This window comes from Diadema antillarum, unplaced genomic scaffold (genome assembly GCF_040938485.1).
Source record: "Diadema antillarum isolate AM-2024a unplaced genomic scaffold, OU_Dant_1.0 scf00000103, whole genome shotgun sequence".
Classification (NCBI taxonomy): domain Eukaryota; kingdom Metazoa; phylum Echinodermata; class Echinoidea; order Diadematoida; family Diadematidae; genus Diadema; species Diadema antillarum.
The window spans coordinates 6,924,070-6,941,577 of NW_027270992.1; the positions used below are offsets into that span (position 1 = coordinate 6,924,070).

The 17,508-nt window shown below is 36.7% G+C and overlaps 1 protein-coding gene across 1 annotated transcript in view; it reads left to right on the forward strand.

Annotated features, from left to right (window-relative positions):
- Positions 1-10,561, forward strand: part of LOC139719050 (N-acetylated-alpha-linked acidic dipeptidase 2-like) — a 29,324-nt gene extending 18,763 nt beyond the window's left edge. Inside the window, exons 9-18 of the mRNA XM_071630492.1 lie at positions 315-437; positions 1,595-1,677; positions 2,413-2,476; positions 3,635-3,702; positions 4,521-4,618; positions 5,268-5,352; positions 6,478-6,736; positions 7,033-7,114; positions 9,015-9,101; positions 10,369-10,561. Coding sequence (XP_071486593.1) covers positions 315-437; positions 1,595-1,677; positions 2,413-2,476; positions 3,635-3,702; positions 4,521-4,618; positions 5,268-5,352; positions 6,478-6,736; positions 7,033-7,114; positions 9,015-9,101; positions 10,369-10,561 — 1,142 coding nt within the window. The remainder of the gene's footprint in view (positions 1-314; positions 438-1,594; positions 1,678-2,412; positions 2,477-3,634; positions 3,703-4,520; positions 4,619-5,267; positions 5,353-6,477; positions 6,737-7,032; positions 7,115-9,014; positions 9,102-10,368) is intronic.
- Positions 10,562-17,508: the final 6,947 nt, after the last annotated feature.

Sequence of the window (17,508 nt, forward strand, 5' to 3'; positions counted from 1 at the left end):
GAGTTATTCTTATACAGATGAAACAATGATCGACCAGAGAATGCAATCCTCCACTATATTATATAAGTTAATAGCGTGTAGCCAATTTGTAAAAAAAAAATGCTGCCGTAATGATCCTATTTTCTAAAAATGGAAAAGTAAACTATGTTTCTCTGTCAAAACAAAGACAAAATGTAGTACGTTGATAATAGTAGTAATGATAATAATAATAACAACAACAATAATAACAATAATAATGATAATAGTCATAATAATGATAGTCCTATAATGACATGCTCAATAACAGTCTCGTTAAAAATAATTTCATGAAACAGATCGTTACGTGATCATTGGCAACCATAGAGACGCGTGGGCCCTGGGCGCCGTTGATCCCAGCAGCGGGACCGCCACTCTCATGGAAGTCTCTAGGGTCTTTGGCAAGCTGAAAAAAGAAATCGGTAAAATATGTAGTAATAATGTGCGTCTGTGATGTAATCGAGCGGCGTTTATGACGTCACTGACAACGTTCGTAATATCAGTCATCATACATACTTACTTATGAGTATATGCATATGGAAATGTGGAAATGTGGTTAATAGAACCAACTTGAAAGCACTTAAAGGGGCATTCCAGACGATTTTCATAATTTCACACCATGCTGTGCGGTACGTTTATTAAAATCGAGAAGCTTTAGTGCAGAGTTGTGGAATTTATTGTGATCCTCGAACAGAGAAACCAATACTCTGAAAAATCTTAAACAAATTACACTGAACAGTGTTGATGACATAGCAGCCTCATATATTTCAGAAATGTAGCAGTGTAATTCATTACAATACCGCTTGCTTAGCAATTTCAGCTTGGTAGAATCTATGCATGCCTTCCTCTTTTGTTCTACATCCTTATGGTGAGACGGCTATGTCAATATCCTTGTTCATTGAAATTTGTTATAAATTTTGAAAATATTCTTATTCCTCATCCCAATCACTATAAATTATGAAACTCTGTACTCAGTATAAATTCATAGTTGCTCAAATGTAAAAATCTGAAAATCATTTGGAGTTAAATTGTTAGGGACCAGCAACTCGGCCTCATGTATCATGCACATAGCGCCGTGCGATTCCAAATTGCAGCGGAGTGGAGACAGTAAAAGTAAGGCTTAGATCTCTCATGTCGTTCTTATTGTGCTTGATGAAGAGGTAAGAAAGAACTTTGATTCCACTCTGTAACGAGGGGCGAAGCAACAGGTAACAGAATCAATGAGTATCTTATGTACACTGTCCTTGAAATGGAATTGACGAGACGAAATTGACAAAGCCTGAAAGTGGAAGAGTTTTCGAACGGTGTACGATCTTCGATAGCAGCAAATACCAGTCTTCTCTTTGCTTTTTACTGTCTTTCATCATAAATCATTATCAGTTCTCAAAGTGTATGTCTTCCGTGTATGTGTTACTAGGCCCTAAAATCGCCGATCAGTTCTCCCTTTTTTTCTGTTTTTCTCTTTCCGCAATATACTATCTGTCGATTTGTTCCAGCGTCTTTACATTCACACACGCATGAAGAAACATACCTAATCTTATTATATCTTTAATTATACTTGTTCTCTGTTTGCATTAAGGTTGGAGACCTAGAAGAACGTTAGTATTCTGCACGTTTGCAGCCGAAGAGTATGGCCTCATCGGATCAATCGAATGGACAGAGGTACTCTATGGGTTTTAACCTTACCTCTAGTCACTCGCTTTGACATACACGCACAAACACAAACACAAACACAAACACAAACACAAACACACACATAGTGAATATATTAATTTTGCTTTACAGATTCACGATTCTATATAGCGCGCGTGAATTGGCCCAGATATAGGGAGTCAAACTTTTATACAAGTGAGAACGATTATTGTTTTCTTCGGTCAGGGGAGAGAAGTGACATATCAGCAGATCTGCAAAGACAAGGGCATCACGACGCGTTTTGCTGTTCCCGAAATCGTCCGAAGTGGCGCCAACTATCCATGGACATTTTCAAAATTGTGGTGTTTAGTTGTTTAGTGATTTGTCTTTGTTACAGCTTAAGCAAAGTTCTTCAGCATAAAACCCGCTATCCAAGTATATATATTTTTTTTCAAAAGCAACGTATTGACACACTCCTCCTTTATTCTTTTGCGAATGTAACTTAAGACATAATACACCGCATTTTTTGGCCAGAGTACGAGAAAACATGCACATTGCTATAGCAATATTGTAGTAAAATGTCTTTAGTTAATGTAGATGGTGAAATGTAAAAAGGAAAAAAAAAGCAATATTCCGTCATAGTGCTTTCTTCCAAGATTAAGTTACTTAATTACTTGATTACTTGATTACTATTATAACTCACATTAATAGCGACCACAAGTCAGGCCCACTTTGTTTTTTTTTGTTTTTTTTTTTGTGCTGCAGGAATTCAACAAGTTGATAGCGGATCGTGCAGTGGCTTACGTCAATATGGACATTGCAGTAGCGGGTAGATATTTCAAATCTTTTGGTTTTACACATCATGCATATGAATATAGACTGAGGCGGACGTTGCTCTCGATCTTGTTCTCCGCTTTAATCAGTCGAGCTTTCGGCCAGTCGTCAGGCCTTCCTTAGGATCTGGGACATTTATAATATGACGTGATGTCCTGCATCACAGCACCGTGTGCTCATTTTCTGTGTTGGGCTATATTGTGTCCTGTCTGGTCATGGCTGAGTGTTCTGCTACGGGTGTTCTACTATGAGTCTGAAGTTAGAGTCTAAAATTAGACTCATACTAGAACACCCGTAGCAGAACACTCAGCCATGACCAGACAGGACACAATATAGCCCAACACAGAAGATGAGCACACGGTGCTGTGATGCAGGACATCACGTCAAATTATACATGTCCCAGATCCTGAGGAAGGCCTGATGACTGGCCGAAAGCTCGACTGCTTAAAAGGTAGAACAAGATCGAGAGCAACGTCCACCTCAGTCTAATTTCTTTCAGTATATGCTACCCACAATGAAGCACCGCGTACGTTTGGGAAGGGAACAATCTCTCGCACTATATATATATATATATATATATATATATATATATATATATAGTATTTTCTATAATATGATATACATACATGTATAGATATAGATAGACAGATAGATAGATAGATAGATAGATAGATAGATCATAGATAGATCAGCGTTCGACACTAGCGGTGGCCCGGGGGCACAAAATATAAACGAAAAAGTTATATATATATATATATATATATATATATATATATAACATATATGGATAAAGGTCTTTGACCGAAACGTCAGTCCAATTATTATTTTTTTTTTTGCTCCTGCGGTGTTTATACGACTGTTTTTACATTTGATATATATATATATATATATATATATATATATATATATATATATATCAAATGTATATATGTATATATAAGAGAGAGAGAAAGAGACGCTCCACACCGAGAAAATATGATTGTTTGAGCATGTACATGATGTAAGGATTGCGGGGCCTATATGTGTATCGATCATACTAACTTCTTCAACTGAACAGACTCCTCACGCTCATGCATATGAAAAATAAAGAGTTCAGAGTTCAGATGCCTTTGAAAGTGAAATTTTTCGTCTTGTTACTTTGTTTTATTGTCAGGAAACTATATTTTATGGACATCGGCTTCACCACACCTTCGACCAGTCATATACGAGGCGACAAAAAGGGTAAGTGTCTTCTCAGAACTGCTCTTGATCATCTTTTTTTGTCATAGGATGTAAACACAAATGGCTTGTTATGTCGCAAAAGTCTATTTACACTCCTCCCTTCGTTGTTTCAGGGGTTGTGAAAAGTATAGCGATATTGACTTGAGACGGTACATCCGGTATTGTGTACTCTCTCATTGCAATAATAATGATTTCGGTATTGATGGTGACTATACTGATGATAGTATCGGTGTAAAGGATGAATTTAAATATGATGAGGTCATTCATCAATAAAGATCAAAACTCAAACATGATAGCAGTTACCTAAACTAAAGAATGATAATTGGGAAGAAATTCCTGGCATTTCAGATCAAATGCGTGACTATTATGTATTATACCTTGATTTTTTTTCTTAAGAAATGATGATAATAATAACTCTACCCTCTTTAAGAGGTGTGTTTATTCTTCTACTTAGATAAATTGGTCATTCTAGAATAAAATATGTATCCACTGATATGATAACGATGTTTCATTTTGGAATATCATTTAGGTAAGGACCATTGTACAGTCAAGATTTGTTCGAGTATATCATAGACGTTTTGGTTCTTGGATAGAACCTTATCACTAATCCGGGCAATTCAAGTCTTGAATTGCCCGGATTACTTGTGGGTTACTTTATCGTGTTTATTATAGAATCAAATCTGTTACGATGATTACACTAAGATTTGTCTTTCTGTACATGTGCTGTCTAAATAATGATGATAGTAATAGTAATAATAATAAGTTTCTGTTTAATCATATAAGGATTTTCTAGTTAATCTCCTTTTTGGATTCCATAGGTAACTGACCCCGATCCATCAAAGTCCCGCCAAACCGTGTACGACACGATGTTAGAAAGGAGAGGGAACAGCCCCTCTCCCTCTGAAAATGTACCAGTGTGAGTATTGCGAACTCCATCTTATAGTTTCGTTTCCAACGTTAAAAAAAGTAACCAAGGACATAATGTTTGGCACTTCTGTTTACTTCAGTGCAATTCCTGTATTTTTAATACCTTTTGGAAGTTTAATCAATTAAACATAAGTTTGAAGTGTGGGATTCTTGTTTCATTTCTTTTAGATAATTCATGTTTTTGTTACAGGACATGTAAAAGTATATTCCCTTTGTGTCAAACGAAATTTCCGTTCTCCATACTTGGTTATTATTCACCAAAATTGGATATTTCGGCTCTTTAAGTTCGTTTATATTCAGGATTTTTTATAATGGTTCTCTGATAACCCATTTTATGATTACAAAACGCCTATCACAAACGTAAAAAAAGCAATCATCATTACCTTTATATTTTCATCTTTCTTCCTATGACTTTCCGAACCAAAATCAGTTTAATAATGTGTTTTATAATTCGTAACAATCAAATCGAGGGCTTATCTGATAGTCTACCCACCATTTGACTTAATATGATGCGTACCCTGTTTCTAACTTTTAGCCACCAGATGTGTTACCAGTCATAGAAGCAACTTTTGATCGTATTTTCCATGAAAACTCATCGAATGCACCTCAAATTTGTATTTTTTTTTTCTCCTTTTCAGCGTTAATGGCATCAGATACGCCGGTGTGAGTGACCACAGAGGATTTATCTTAAGGCTTGGGGTTCCCTACATCATGATTTATTACGTAAGATATTCAAAACTTAATCCAATTTATCCTTTTTTCAGAGTTGTTTGCTGATATTGGTTAGGGCTACAGCTTTAAATTTATACTTTACTCTGTTTCCATAGTGATGTTTGAACATCTTCATCACATTTATCATCATCTTTATCATCGTCAAAGTCATTCTCATGATCGATATCATCCCCGTCATCAATTTCATCGTTTTCTTGTCACCAGTTTCATTAAAAGTAACCAAAACCCAAAGATGAAAGTGGATTTAAAGCAGCAATTTTAGTAGGCACATCAGTGAAAGTTTGAGAAAAATCGGACAGTTGATTCAAAATACAAGTTATGAATTTTCAAAGTTTCGATGCTGTCATCACTGGATAAGGAGACTACAGTGTACTACAGTCCGTGACGTCATAATGGACAATAATATAATAACAACATAATAAAAACTCCATATGTTGACATGTTGTCACTTTCCTAGCATAATAAGAGGGCACTTTACTCACCGCTTTCGGAAAGCAGAGGGGACCTGTCAGCAAAAGTCCATTAAATGTGTACTTTTCAGGAAAAATCAAATTTGCTGAATTCTCCCAGTGTTTTCTTTGTATCGTTGTTCAAATGACGTCATGAAGGGTTGTAGCATTCTTATGCAGTTATGACGGCACTGAAACCTTATAAATTTTGAAACGATTGTCTGATTTTCCGCCAACTTTTACTATGTGTTCTGCTACTATTGCTGTTTTCAATCAATATGTAAGATTGGGCTTTGGTATCCTTTAAGATTAGTGTCCCTCACCTCTGCCAACACCTTGGTCTTACGTCACCATAACTTTTGACATTTAAGTAACGGGTCTCGACACCCACTTGTCGTGTCCTGCTTAATTTTCTTTAAATCCCTTTCAATTCATTATCTCACAAAAGTGCCAAAGCCTTCTCTCCCAGTAAAGAGTGCACCAAAGCTTAAAATGAAACTCGAAACTTTGAAAGAATTGTTGCGGTTTTTCTCACAATTCGCCGCTGTTGTGTTTTACTATATAGTATTGCTGCTTCGTTCAATTGTCATATATATTTGGGTTTCATTCTGTTGAAAAAAAGTATATACATATTTCAAGTTTCTCTCTATTGATTTATCTCCAACAGCAGACGTACAACATGAGCTTCTACTCTTTGTACCACACTTCGTATGAAACGATTCGTTTCGTCGAAACCTACGTGGACCCAGAGTATAAATTTCATCTCGCTGCTGCGCAGACCTTGGCCGAAATGGTGCGCATTCTGGCCGACTCGCTGGTGCTGCCCTTTAACCTTTCTTACTATGCCCAAGATCTTCTCATCCAGGTACATTTTCTGATCGAAAGCCCGCTTGCCGGAGAAATCAAGCAACACGGAATCTCCCTTGGTGAGGGCCAGCTGTAATACAATCACAATTTGGGTGTGTTCTTTTTGTTTTGCAACATTAAAAAAGACGAAATCCTACTCTTAGAGGTTTCCGTACAGTTCGTATTTTTGTAAAGATAACTAACTTTGGCAAAACGTGTGGCTCTGATGATATATAACAATGGATAAAAAGTGACAAGATAAAGAAAAATGTGATCTATGTTTCTGTCTCCGTAGCTGAACCACACACTTCACAAAATATTATAACGCATTCGGTACCCTATTCGAGATAAATTGTATTGCATGTTTCCTCAGCAGATCACCTCACAGAAGCCGTGATCGATTTTTTTGAGGCAACTCAAGATTTTCAACAGAGAACCAAGGATCTCGACCGCAACAGGTTAGCTTACGCAGGTCCTTATTATCATGATTATAAAGACACTAGCTGCCTTAGTTTTTAGAGGTGTAATTTCACACTTGACATCCGAGCGGGAGTTCTAATATGTTCTTCAAGAAATTGTCTCAAAGGGAAAATATAAGTCCAAAGTGTTATGTTACGACACACGAGGCAAAATTTGTTGTTGGTTTTTTTTTTTTTTTTGGATGGCCTGTATACACATCATTTCATTTCAGCCCCTTATAAAGTCAGTCAAATTTTAGAATTGTTTCCTGATGTGACAGTAGTGCAGACAGCATACCGATTTCGATCCTTGTGTGGGTATATGGTCCTCAGAAAAAAAAAAAGTTGAAGCACACACACACACAGCGACAGCAACAACAACGACAGACTTGCATGCAAAAACCAACAAACAACAGAGAGAAATGAAAAGGAGAGAAAGGAGAATGAAAAGAGAATAAATCTAACTTCAGCACCAGACAGGTACAATTCTCCTGGAAACATTTTGCCTGTGATTACTGGAAAATCTGCGTCGTTCGCATGTATTAAAGTCGCGTGTTCTTCGTGTTTGTGACTGACCGTACTTTAGCGATGATACAACATTCGCACATTTACCACTACGTCGTAAAAACTGCGCACAAGCTGCACAAGAATGGTTTACGATTTCGTTGTCGGAATACGTTCGGAGAAAAACTTTTCCGATTGTTGGACTTTGCCATTTTTCGACATTTCAGCCATACTACTGCTGAACTCTACGGCCAATCACATACACGAAGAACACGAAACTAAAATTGCGAACAATGCAAATTTTCTAAAAATAACCGGCAAAATCTTTTCAAGGAGGATCGGTAGCCGCTTGAGTCGAAGTTGAATTCGCTCTCTTTTCTTTCGTCTTTCTCTCCCTTCCATTTCTTTCTGTTATTTGTTGGTGTATGCACACATGCTTGATGTGTGTGTGTGTGTGTGTGTGTGTGTGTGTGTTTGTGTGTATTTGTGATGTGCCGACTTCTCTTCTGAAGATCTACTCCCACGAGCATCTAGATTTCTAGAGATTTCCCAAGACAATACCATTATCCTAATTTTCAAATAATATGTTGGCTTACTCTTAACATTATGCGTAAGTCGTTTCAAGTATAATATGCTGTTAATGATTAAGATATCATTCTCTATACCGTTTTTTTTTTTTTGGTTACTATGTAATTACTTAATATGTAGATGTGTGTGACGATTTCAATTTTAAGAAATCCTACAGTGAAATGAAAGAAATGAGACACCTCGGCTTTATAGAGGTCAGACGTCACTTGGTGCGAATTTGTCCCAAAGCATGCGCCAAACGTTCGTGAGAATGTCTCAAAAACTACGCGGATATATCGTAAAATTCGCTTACTTCGCACAAACATACGCGAAACATCTCCAGACTATCTGAATCTGTTTGGGGTTTCACGAAGGCTTTGTTAATATCGCGCAAATCAGAGACGTGTCCAGGGGCGATACGCACTTCTCATTTCAAAATGGTTTAATGAATTCTTTTAAAATTTACTGTGTAATACCCTATGATAATACTTGATAATAATTATGATCATACTTTCGTGACATCATGGACGTAGCATACTCATTCAATAAGTGGTGACCTCACATGGATTTAACCAAGACTTTTGAGAAATGGTTAATTCGCAACTTTTAAGTGGTTTGTCCAAAGTTCCTCAAATGTCACTAGTATTTTTTGCCAAACTTTCTATATTACCTGAATTCATACAAAATGTTTGGGGATCAGCCACCATGTTGATTTTGGTGGATTGCCATATGTAAAATGGGTAAAAAGAGCAGAAGAAAAGAGATAGAGAGGAATGCAGATAAATAAACACTTGATGAGAAATAATTTTCATCTCTCTCCTCCCCGCAGCCACGAGTCCGTCAGGCAGATCAACGACCAACTGATGCAACTGGAGAAGGCGTTCATCAGAGAACTCCCTGGCAACAGATTAGATCGGTACTTGAAGTCAAACAGCTATTCCCGAGAAATCCCTGGTCTCAGATTAGATGCATATTGTATTGAAGGCATAATACAGTTTTATCCGGGACTGCCATGGCATAGCCTTTTGCAAACGCAGCTCGCAATGAACTCGCACACAGCGAGCAGTGGACTCGCACGCACACAGCGATCAGATCGGAGCGAGCTCGCTACTCTCGCAGCTCGCCGGTCGCGCGCTGTGTGTGCGAGTCCTTTGCCCTCTGTGAGCGTGTGCTGAAATAGCGAGCTGTCTTTGCACAAGGCTAGCCATGGCCTGATCAGATCGATTTTTTTTCTTTTTTTTTTCTTACATTCACGTGCCATATCCGGGAACTCCCTGGTCACAGGTTATATCGATTTTAATTTGAATCATTCAGGCCTGATATAATTTGATGTGAACTCTTGGCAACTGTTTGGACGGACATTTGTGCTATGATCCAGTCTTCTGATATTTCAATATACTTTCAAAATTTCCCTAGTCTTTGTTCATATTATTTTCTAGATATGTATCAAATGTTTGCAACATGCATGCCATTAATACAGATGTTCGTTTTGTATTTGTTTTTGTTTATTGTTAGCGGGTTCGGTTCTATGTATTTTTTCTGCGACTTAATCTTATCGTCGACTTGTTTTCCCTGGTTTTTATTCATACCACTTTATTATGTAATTTTCTTCTCTGGATACATTTTCCCTCTAAATGCCATGACAACAGTCGTGTAATTTGTTCTCTGACCTCGGTTGCCTTACATTAAGAAGAAGAATAACAAAGACAGTATTGACTGAAGACTAGGTATTATTTTCTCAATGCAGAAAATTTGTTCTTTTTTATCAAAATTTGACATCAAAATGTCATACATTACACACACGTCATTATCATGATAGCCACTAAGAGTATGACAATCGTCGACTTTGTGCATGCAATTTATATGCAGGTGCTTGGGCCATTTTTATAGACGTTGCAGAATTGGAAGTATGTCTTTCAAAAGAAAAAAAAATATATGCCCTACTTTTAACCCTGCCTCCCCCTCCTTTTTTTCCTCATCTTATAATAATAATAATAATGATTGTAATAATAATAATAATAATAATGATAATAATAATGATAATTGTAATTGTTACTATGATCATTATCATTATTATTATCATTTTTATTATTATTATCATTATTATTTCCATTATCCTAATTATCATGATCATGATCAGCATCATTATCCTAAGGCACTATCTCCATTTTCTTCACACCTAGTCACGTATTGTTTTCCCCGTGCCACACGGAGTCCAAACGAGACGACATGTCACACATCTTTCCCGGTATCCTCGATGCGTACAACGACCCGAACGCGACGACGAGGTGGACAAAGGTGGCGCAACAGGTAGCTATCGTCACCCACGCCATCGAATCGGCCTCTGCGATCCTCAAGGACGTCACGTCGTGGTGATCGGAACATCGTCATCGAGTTGAACGTGGTGATCGCATACAAACACTGCCAAATATGACAAAAAAAGGAAAGAAAGAGGAGCGATCAATGGAGAAGACAGTTGCGACATTTTCAATGATTTCTTCGTTGAAGTAAAGAAAACTGACTACGGGTTTGGACAATAATATAATCATAGGCAATGAGGTTTCGGTGTGCATGCTTCCGGTTCCTTAACACTTTGAACAGGAACGCATTTAAACGAAGTTTATGTCAATGAATAGCCCATGGATACATTATCCATGTACGTATCTTCGATGGCCGGTTATACTGCCAGAAGAATTCAACGAAATCATGGAAGTTGCTCCTTCGTACGGAAATAATACAAATAAAGTGGCCTCTGGAATACCTCTCTAAGATAATCTGGACTTACACTAAAATAATTGTCAATATCTCATGACCTTTAATCGTTGGTAATAGGTGATAATACGGACTAGCGATGTCGTCCTTTTTGACAAAATTCTTTAATAATTGTCGTCAATTTGCTTTCTTACTTGTTCTATTACCTCGTTCCACAATGGAACATCATCGTTCTTTTTTTCTCGCTCTCTCTCTGTCCAATAAAGAGGTTAAAACTTATATCAATGTGACTTTCAGAAACGTTTTGCTTGTGTCGAATATAATCGCATAGTTATCACACGTCTTCGAACAGGAACACGTTCATTCTGGAGAAATTCTTTATTTTGGTACATTTCGATTTGTTACGTTTGTCAAAACATTTTCGAGGTCTGACATTCATCCAAAGTTATTCTTTGGAAACCTGGACATGGCTATAACATACCTGACTCTTAAAATGGTTAATTCTATAAATCGACATGTCAACATAAACGCGCTAAAAAGAAGAGAGCGAGAGAGAGAACGAAAACAAAGCAAAAAATAAACTAGTGATATCAGATGGCCACATCACACGTCATTACTATGTGCATCATAAGTCAATCAAGATTTGCTGCTCTTTCTTAATATTGTAAAGTTTGTTAATTGAAGATTTGTGGATTCAATTCCAGAGATAATTGATTAGGCTGGTTGAGTTCTCTCAGGGCCAATATGGATGCCGCATCGCTGATCGTCTCAAATTTTGTAATCATTTCTATTTTTGAGATAGATCGTGTTTTCAACTGTGAAGAACGAGTTTCGTTTTCGAGGAAAGTGCATTGGTTGGATTTTTTACGATGCAAAAAAAAAGGTACTTTTGATGTACAAAGCGATGGTGTTTTTTTCAGTATAACAGTGACAATTATGTTTGAATGCTATATTGGCGTTCAGATTCCAATGCGCTTAATTTTGTGATATCCTTATTCTTAAATTTATTTTTAAAAACAAATCAGATGAGAGAATTGCTCTTGTGATTACAAATCATTCTTTAGACTTTGTGGTAGACTTGTCAAATGTAAATCATGATGTGAATAATCGTAACATAATGTATTCTGTAATTACAGTGTAATGTATGATAATCATTGTTCAATTCACCTCGTGTTAATTATATTCTAATGAATGTATATTAGGCTATATAGAATGTTCGATTTGATACTGTAAAGTTATCCTTACGAGAAAGTCGATGTCATGTATATACTGCATATAAAAGAGTTTTGATCCTGAGACATTCGTTTGTCAGTCAACATTGAGTTCATGATATCCTTGACAACGTAATGGGTTAAAATGATTGTATCTTCTTGCTGTCAATAACATTTATATCAAATGAGGCACCTGTATGTCTTTTTTTCATGTTCTCTCTGAGGGTTAAAACATTGTTAGGACTAAGCCGGAAATGGTTCTCGAACTTATCTTAATGAATGAATATTTAATGAAGAATCCCAAACATGGCTGACGGATTAATTTAACAGTGAATGTCAGTCATTTACATATATAAATTGACCGTAATCAGCCATAATCTCGATGGGACGACCGCTTTCAAAATAGAAAAACAGAAACTGAAATAATTACTTGGGATCATGGGTATATTTTGAATGCCACCAACGACATCATGGATACATTATGCTGCTCAACATATACCAGGGCGATTGTACTGATCCTTTGGAAATAATGATTGCGGCATATTATATCGAATCCCTAAAATAAATTTTTGTCGATATCTTATCCAATCCCATTTTAATTTGATGTATCTTTTAGGACTACAATCATGACAATGTCAAAAAAGAAAAAGGAATCGAAGCTTTCAAAAACGCAGGCCCCCAAAATCATGCCTTTTAAAATCTCAAGTTGATCCACTGCATACATCTTATAATCCTTTCTTCTATGATATTAAATATTAAACTGCAACCAGATCTAATTTTGAGGTCCTATTGTATATGTATTGCATTTAGCTAAATTAGTAGACAACCGTGTTCCTCTAAAAGTTGGATGTAAAAAAGTCATATTTCATTGAAATGTAAAGTGTAGTTCTTAACAAAAATAAGCACCAGCTTTCAATGCAGTTTTGAAGCAGTAAGATTCGTTTATCTATTCAAAATCACTCTGAAAGCGGTTCTTGCCTATCTCGATATATAGCGGTAATCATTACGTTGTTATAGCCGCAAAATCTATTGTCAGCCATTTTGCAATGATGTTGTAAAACTTTATGTCGGATCGTCGCAGAGAAAATAAGTGATGATCTAAAATCATCAGCGTATGGAAAAAAAATTACAGGCAATCAGTCATTTCATCTAGTTGAATTTCCGGGATTTTTTTTTTTGAAATGCTGTCATTCATATATATTATTGTACATATCTAATGTGATTTAGAGCTTAAGTGTGACATTGTCACCAGGGAGACAACATACACGAAGGGATGTGATTTGCTGTACATATTGTAAATGATATACATTATATTTCCATTTGTAATATGTTATCAGTACCATGTTTGTGTACGAGTTGTTGTGATTCGATACTGGTATTTATATTTCATGGAAAATAAATCAGTTTGGGTTCCTGAACATATGTGAAAAAGTAACGTAAAACAGCTGAAACTGTTGATTTATTTCAGCGGAATCGTAAATAATTTACATAAGAAATTGCTGGTTCTCCACTTCTGATATAGCAGTGTAACACTCTATTGCGTACGCTCTGTCTCGTTTAGTTTTGCTTTATTCGTTTTTGTCTACCGGTATTGATTCTTTGTAATGACATTTATTGCTAATTTTATACAATGCCATCTAGAGTCCAGGGATATTTTTAGAGCTTGAGCAGTTTACTACATCTTTGCCCAAAATTTGTTGCTCAAGACGCACGTATGAGAGGGTATATCAGAATCTAGATTTGAAGGTTATAGTCCATAAAGTCATTCAAAATTTATAGCTTGTAAAAGACAGCATATGAATACGTGTATTCGATATATTATGTGAGATGAGAGACTGTATCTACATGAGAGACTGTATGGTCAAATCTACTTTTGGAGTGTTTATCCACCATTCATCACACATCCTGTAATTCATTTCTAGTCAATTCTGTACACCTAAAATATGACAGTAGAGATACACTGCTTGATGAATTGTAATAATTGTCTGGATATATAGATACATAACCACGGTATGAAAACAACAACAACAACAACAATCTTCCATCAGGTGTGGAAAAATAATTATGTTACAACACAACTGTGAAAGGAACAGAGTACAGAACAATAACGAAACGTGTCGATACATAATTGAAATAAGAAAGCATTGTAACGAATCACCATGGAGAACTATGTGTCATGTACAAAAAATGGAGGGATTAACTGAAATGACAATTGTGCTGTGAGACTCATTCCAAATATTTCGCCAAAAATTACGCTTAATTGTTGTTGGTTTTTTTTTCTTTTTCTTCTTCTTGAATAATAATAATCGGCTCCAAATTCTATACTTCGCTTCGGCGCCCCTGATGATTACGCTAGCACAAAGTCTGTCAGCTGGGCTTGTAGATTGTAAGCGCAGTGGTAAGCTGTAATTTGCATGGGCGGTGAAACTCTGTACACGTACAGCATCATTGAGATTATTATACTCATGATGGATGAAGGTAAATCAGTGTTGATAACCTCAATCTCTAATCTCACACACCTAACATTTGTTAAAACCTATATCAAAGCACAATAATGTACATACCCCCCCCCCCAACACACACACATGCTCGCATACACACTAACATAAAGCGCACGAGCATACATCCACAGTATAATAAGCACTCATATCACTCTTATACAGATTATAAAAAATACATACATAAAACAAATAAATCCAGCTGAAAAGGAGAGAAATGACGTGTTCGTATAGTTTCTGATATCCACTCAGATTATCAAAGCCTTTTCTATGCAAAAAGATTTTGATTCAATTGCGAAAGTAATACGGTGTTACTACAGCAAAGAACAGAATGCTAGAAGTTTCATTAAACTCGGACCTAAAAAAAGGGGGAAAATATAGAATTCTATAAGTACACCGTGTTTTCACATATCAGGCATACAGCAATAGAGTTAAAAAAAAAACTTGGGTAGAATGACATCGCTTAAAAAATCTAATTGAACTAAACTCAAAATGTTTTATCCTACACTCTTGAAAAGAAAACCTGACAGAACTGACCAGAAAAGGGTCCGTTGGGGTCACACCCCGTTATGGGTCAAAATTGACTTGGAATTTGGTCATGGAGACCTGGAATGGGGTCACCCTGATCCAATTCATGACTCTGAATAGGGTGACCCCAACGGACCCTTTCCGGGTCAGTTCTGATCCGGATCTTTTAAGAGTGTAAATTCCTTTTCTTTTACATGAAATCTCCAAAGCAGTCGTCTGAAGGCAAAAAGAAAAGTTGCACTCACTAAAGGTGCTCCTATTGAGAGGCAATCTGGAAAGGTGAAAAGTTGAACACATTTTTATTCTAAGCATTTTATTCTCAAGTATGCCGCTACAAGAGTTTCACTTAGAGAATACCCATCGAATGATGCCCTAACAGGATACCCATGCTCTTATAAAAAAGACAGAAAGAAAGAAAATAATGATGATAAACACACACACACACACACACACACACACACACACGCATACAGACCAAGGATGAGGGTGTATATAGATTATATTATGTATGCAAATTCGAAGCATATTCTATGAGAATTGTAAGGCCTGTAAACATTCAATAGTTCTGCAAATCTTTAGGATATTGTAGATGTGTATAGCGAAATTGGGTTGCAGATAGTATTGGTATACCCTTAGCTTCAAGAAACCTACTTTCACAACAACACATTCACTTTGTCAGGCATGATAAGGCATTAGTCCCTCATTCAGAACATCTGGCACGTCCATTTATCTCGCAAAAAAAAAACCGCTTTGTCATTGAACGTATTAGTCACATAGAAAACTCTTTTGAAATAGTTCAAGCAGTCTGTAACATGCTTGCCTCTACATTGAAGAGAACATCCTGACATCTTGTAAACACACAGCGTATGTAACAATCTAGCTGCACTGTTTCGCGCTTTTCTCTATTATGTACTGTATGTACATGCCAATCTTAAACAAAGAGGTATATAGAAGAATATTTTCTGAGTCACAGGCAAGTGAAGTGGTTGGCATGAAATACTGTTCCTTGTGTCTTGCAAGAGTTATCTTTTTCTTTCATTACTTTGCAAAGTTCAAAGTCACAGTGTGACATGCCGGTATGCATGATATGGGTAAACACAAATCCTCCATCCGTGCCATTCGGTGGCCTTGTTTATTACATAATCAGGGATCCTCTGAAAAGCCCATTGTTTAGCCGCCAGAGATGACTAATGCGCATCCTCATGTTCAACCGTCCTACTTTTTCACAGTTCGATTTCTTACCAAGTAGCAATAAGTTACGTTCATTCCTTTAATATATAGATTGTTGATGTTTTGAAAAAGTAAAAAGGGGCAATGGGCCTGTACAATGAATCATTAAACTCTTAAAGCTTGCATTATAGTTACATATAGATTATTTGTCTCTTTCTATAGTTAGTTTGTCTTCATTAAGGAGTTTAAAAAAAGGTCATAGGTCAAAGGTTGTGTACGAATTAAAATTCAACATGTAGATTTTAGTATTTCCACACTTTTCATAAATTTTAGAAAGTTCTTTTGTATATAAGTAAATGCAAATGTCGCAAAACATTTTAAAGCAGTGTACAATATCTGACATAATAGGTAGCCTTCTACGAGTAATGGGTAGGACTTAAAAACTTAGAAAAATGAATAATAAATGAGAAAAATGTACAATTCCCTTCTTGATGTGCTCTTAACACACCCACACCAGTGCCGTATATAAAGAGAGTCTGACCAACTCGAAAATTGGACGCCATGTCGTTGCCCAGCGCATTACGCGTAAGGATCAACGTGTACGCTCATACGTAGTAATGAAACCATACCGAATAAAGGGTGGTAAACAATGGGCACTGCGTATGAGCACACTTTGGTAACGACATGGCTCCGCCACGATCACGGGACAATTTTGACCAATCACAGGCTTCAAAACGCATAAGCCAAAAACCAAGTTGGCCAGACTCTCTTTACATACGGCACTGACCCAAACGTCTCTAAAGGCAGAGCTCCAATGCACAATTACAAACACTATATTATGTGTTATTACAAGGCACAAATAATATGCTGTTTTCGGTTTTTGTGGTATTGATTGTGGCCTTGTTCGATGGTCTTGCCTCTACCCCTTGAACAGATTCGATGCATAAAATTAGAATGTTATAGTATGAACATTTCCTTTTTGTGTCCTGACATATCATTCCGCAATCGAAGAAAGTTGTCATGATCTCTGGCAAGTTCCTCTGAAAAGTGAATGAGTGCAGCCTCTTGTTCATTTTGACGTCGTTTTCCCATTTTCCGCGGACTGCTGGTCGGCATTCACTCACACAGTATCGGGTAAAGTATCGTCCTTTTCTCTGTTCTGTCTTTATATGTGGTATTTACAAAGCACAGGAATAGTAGAACC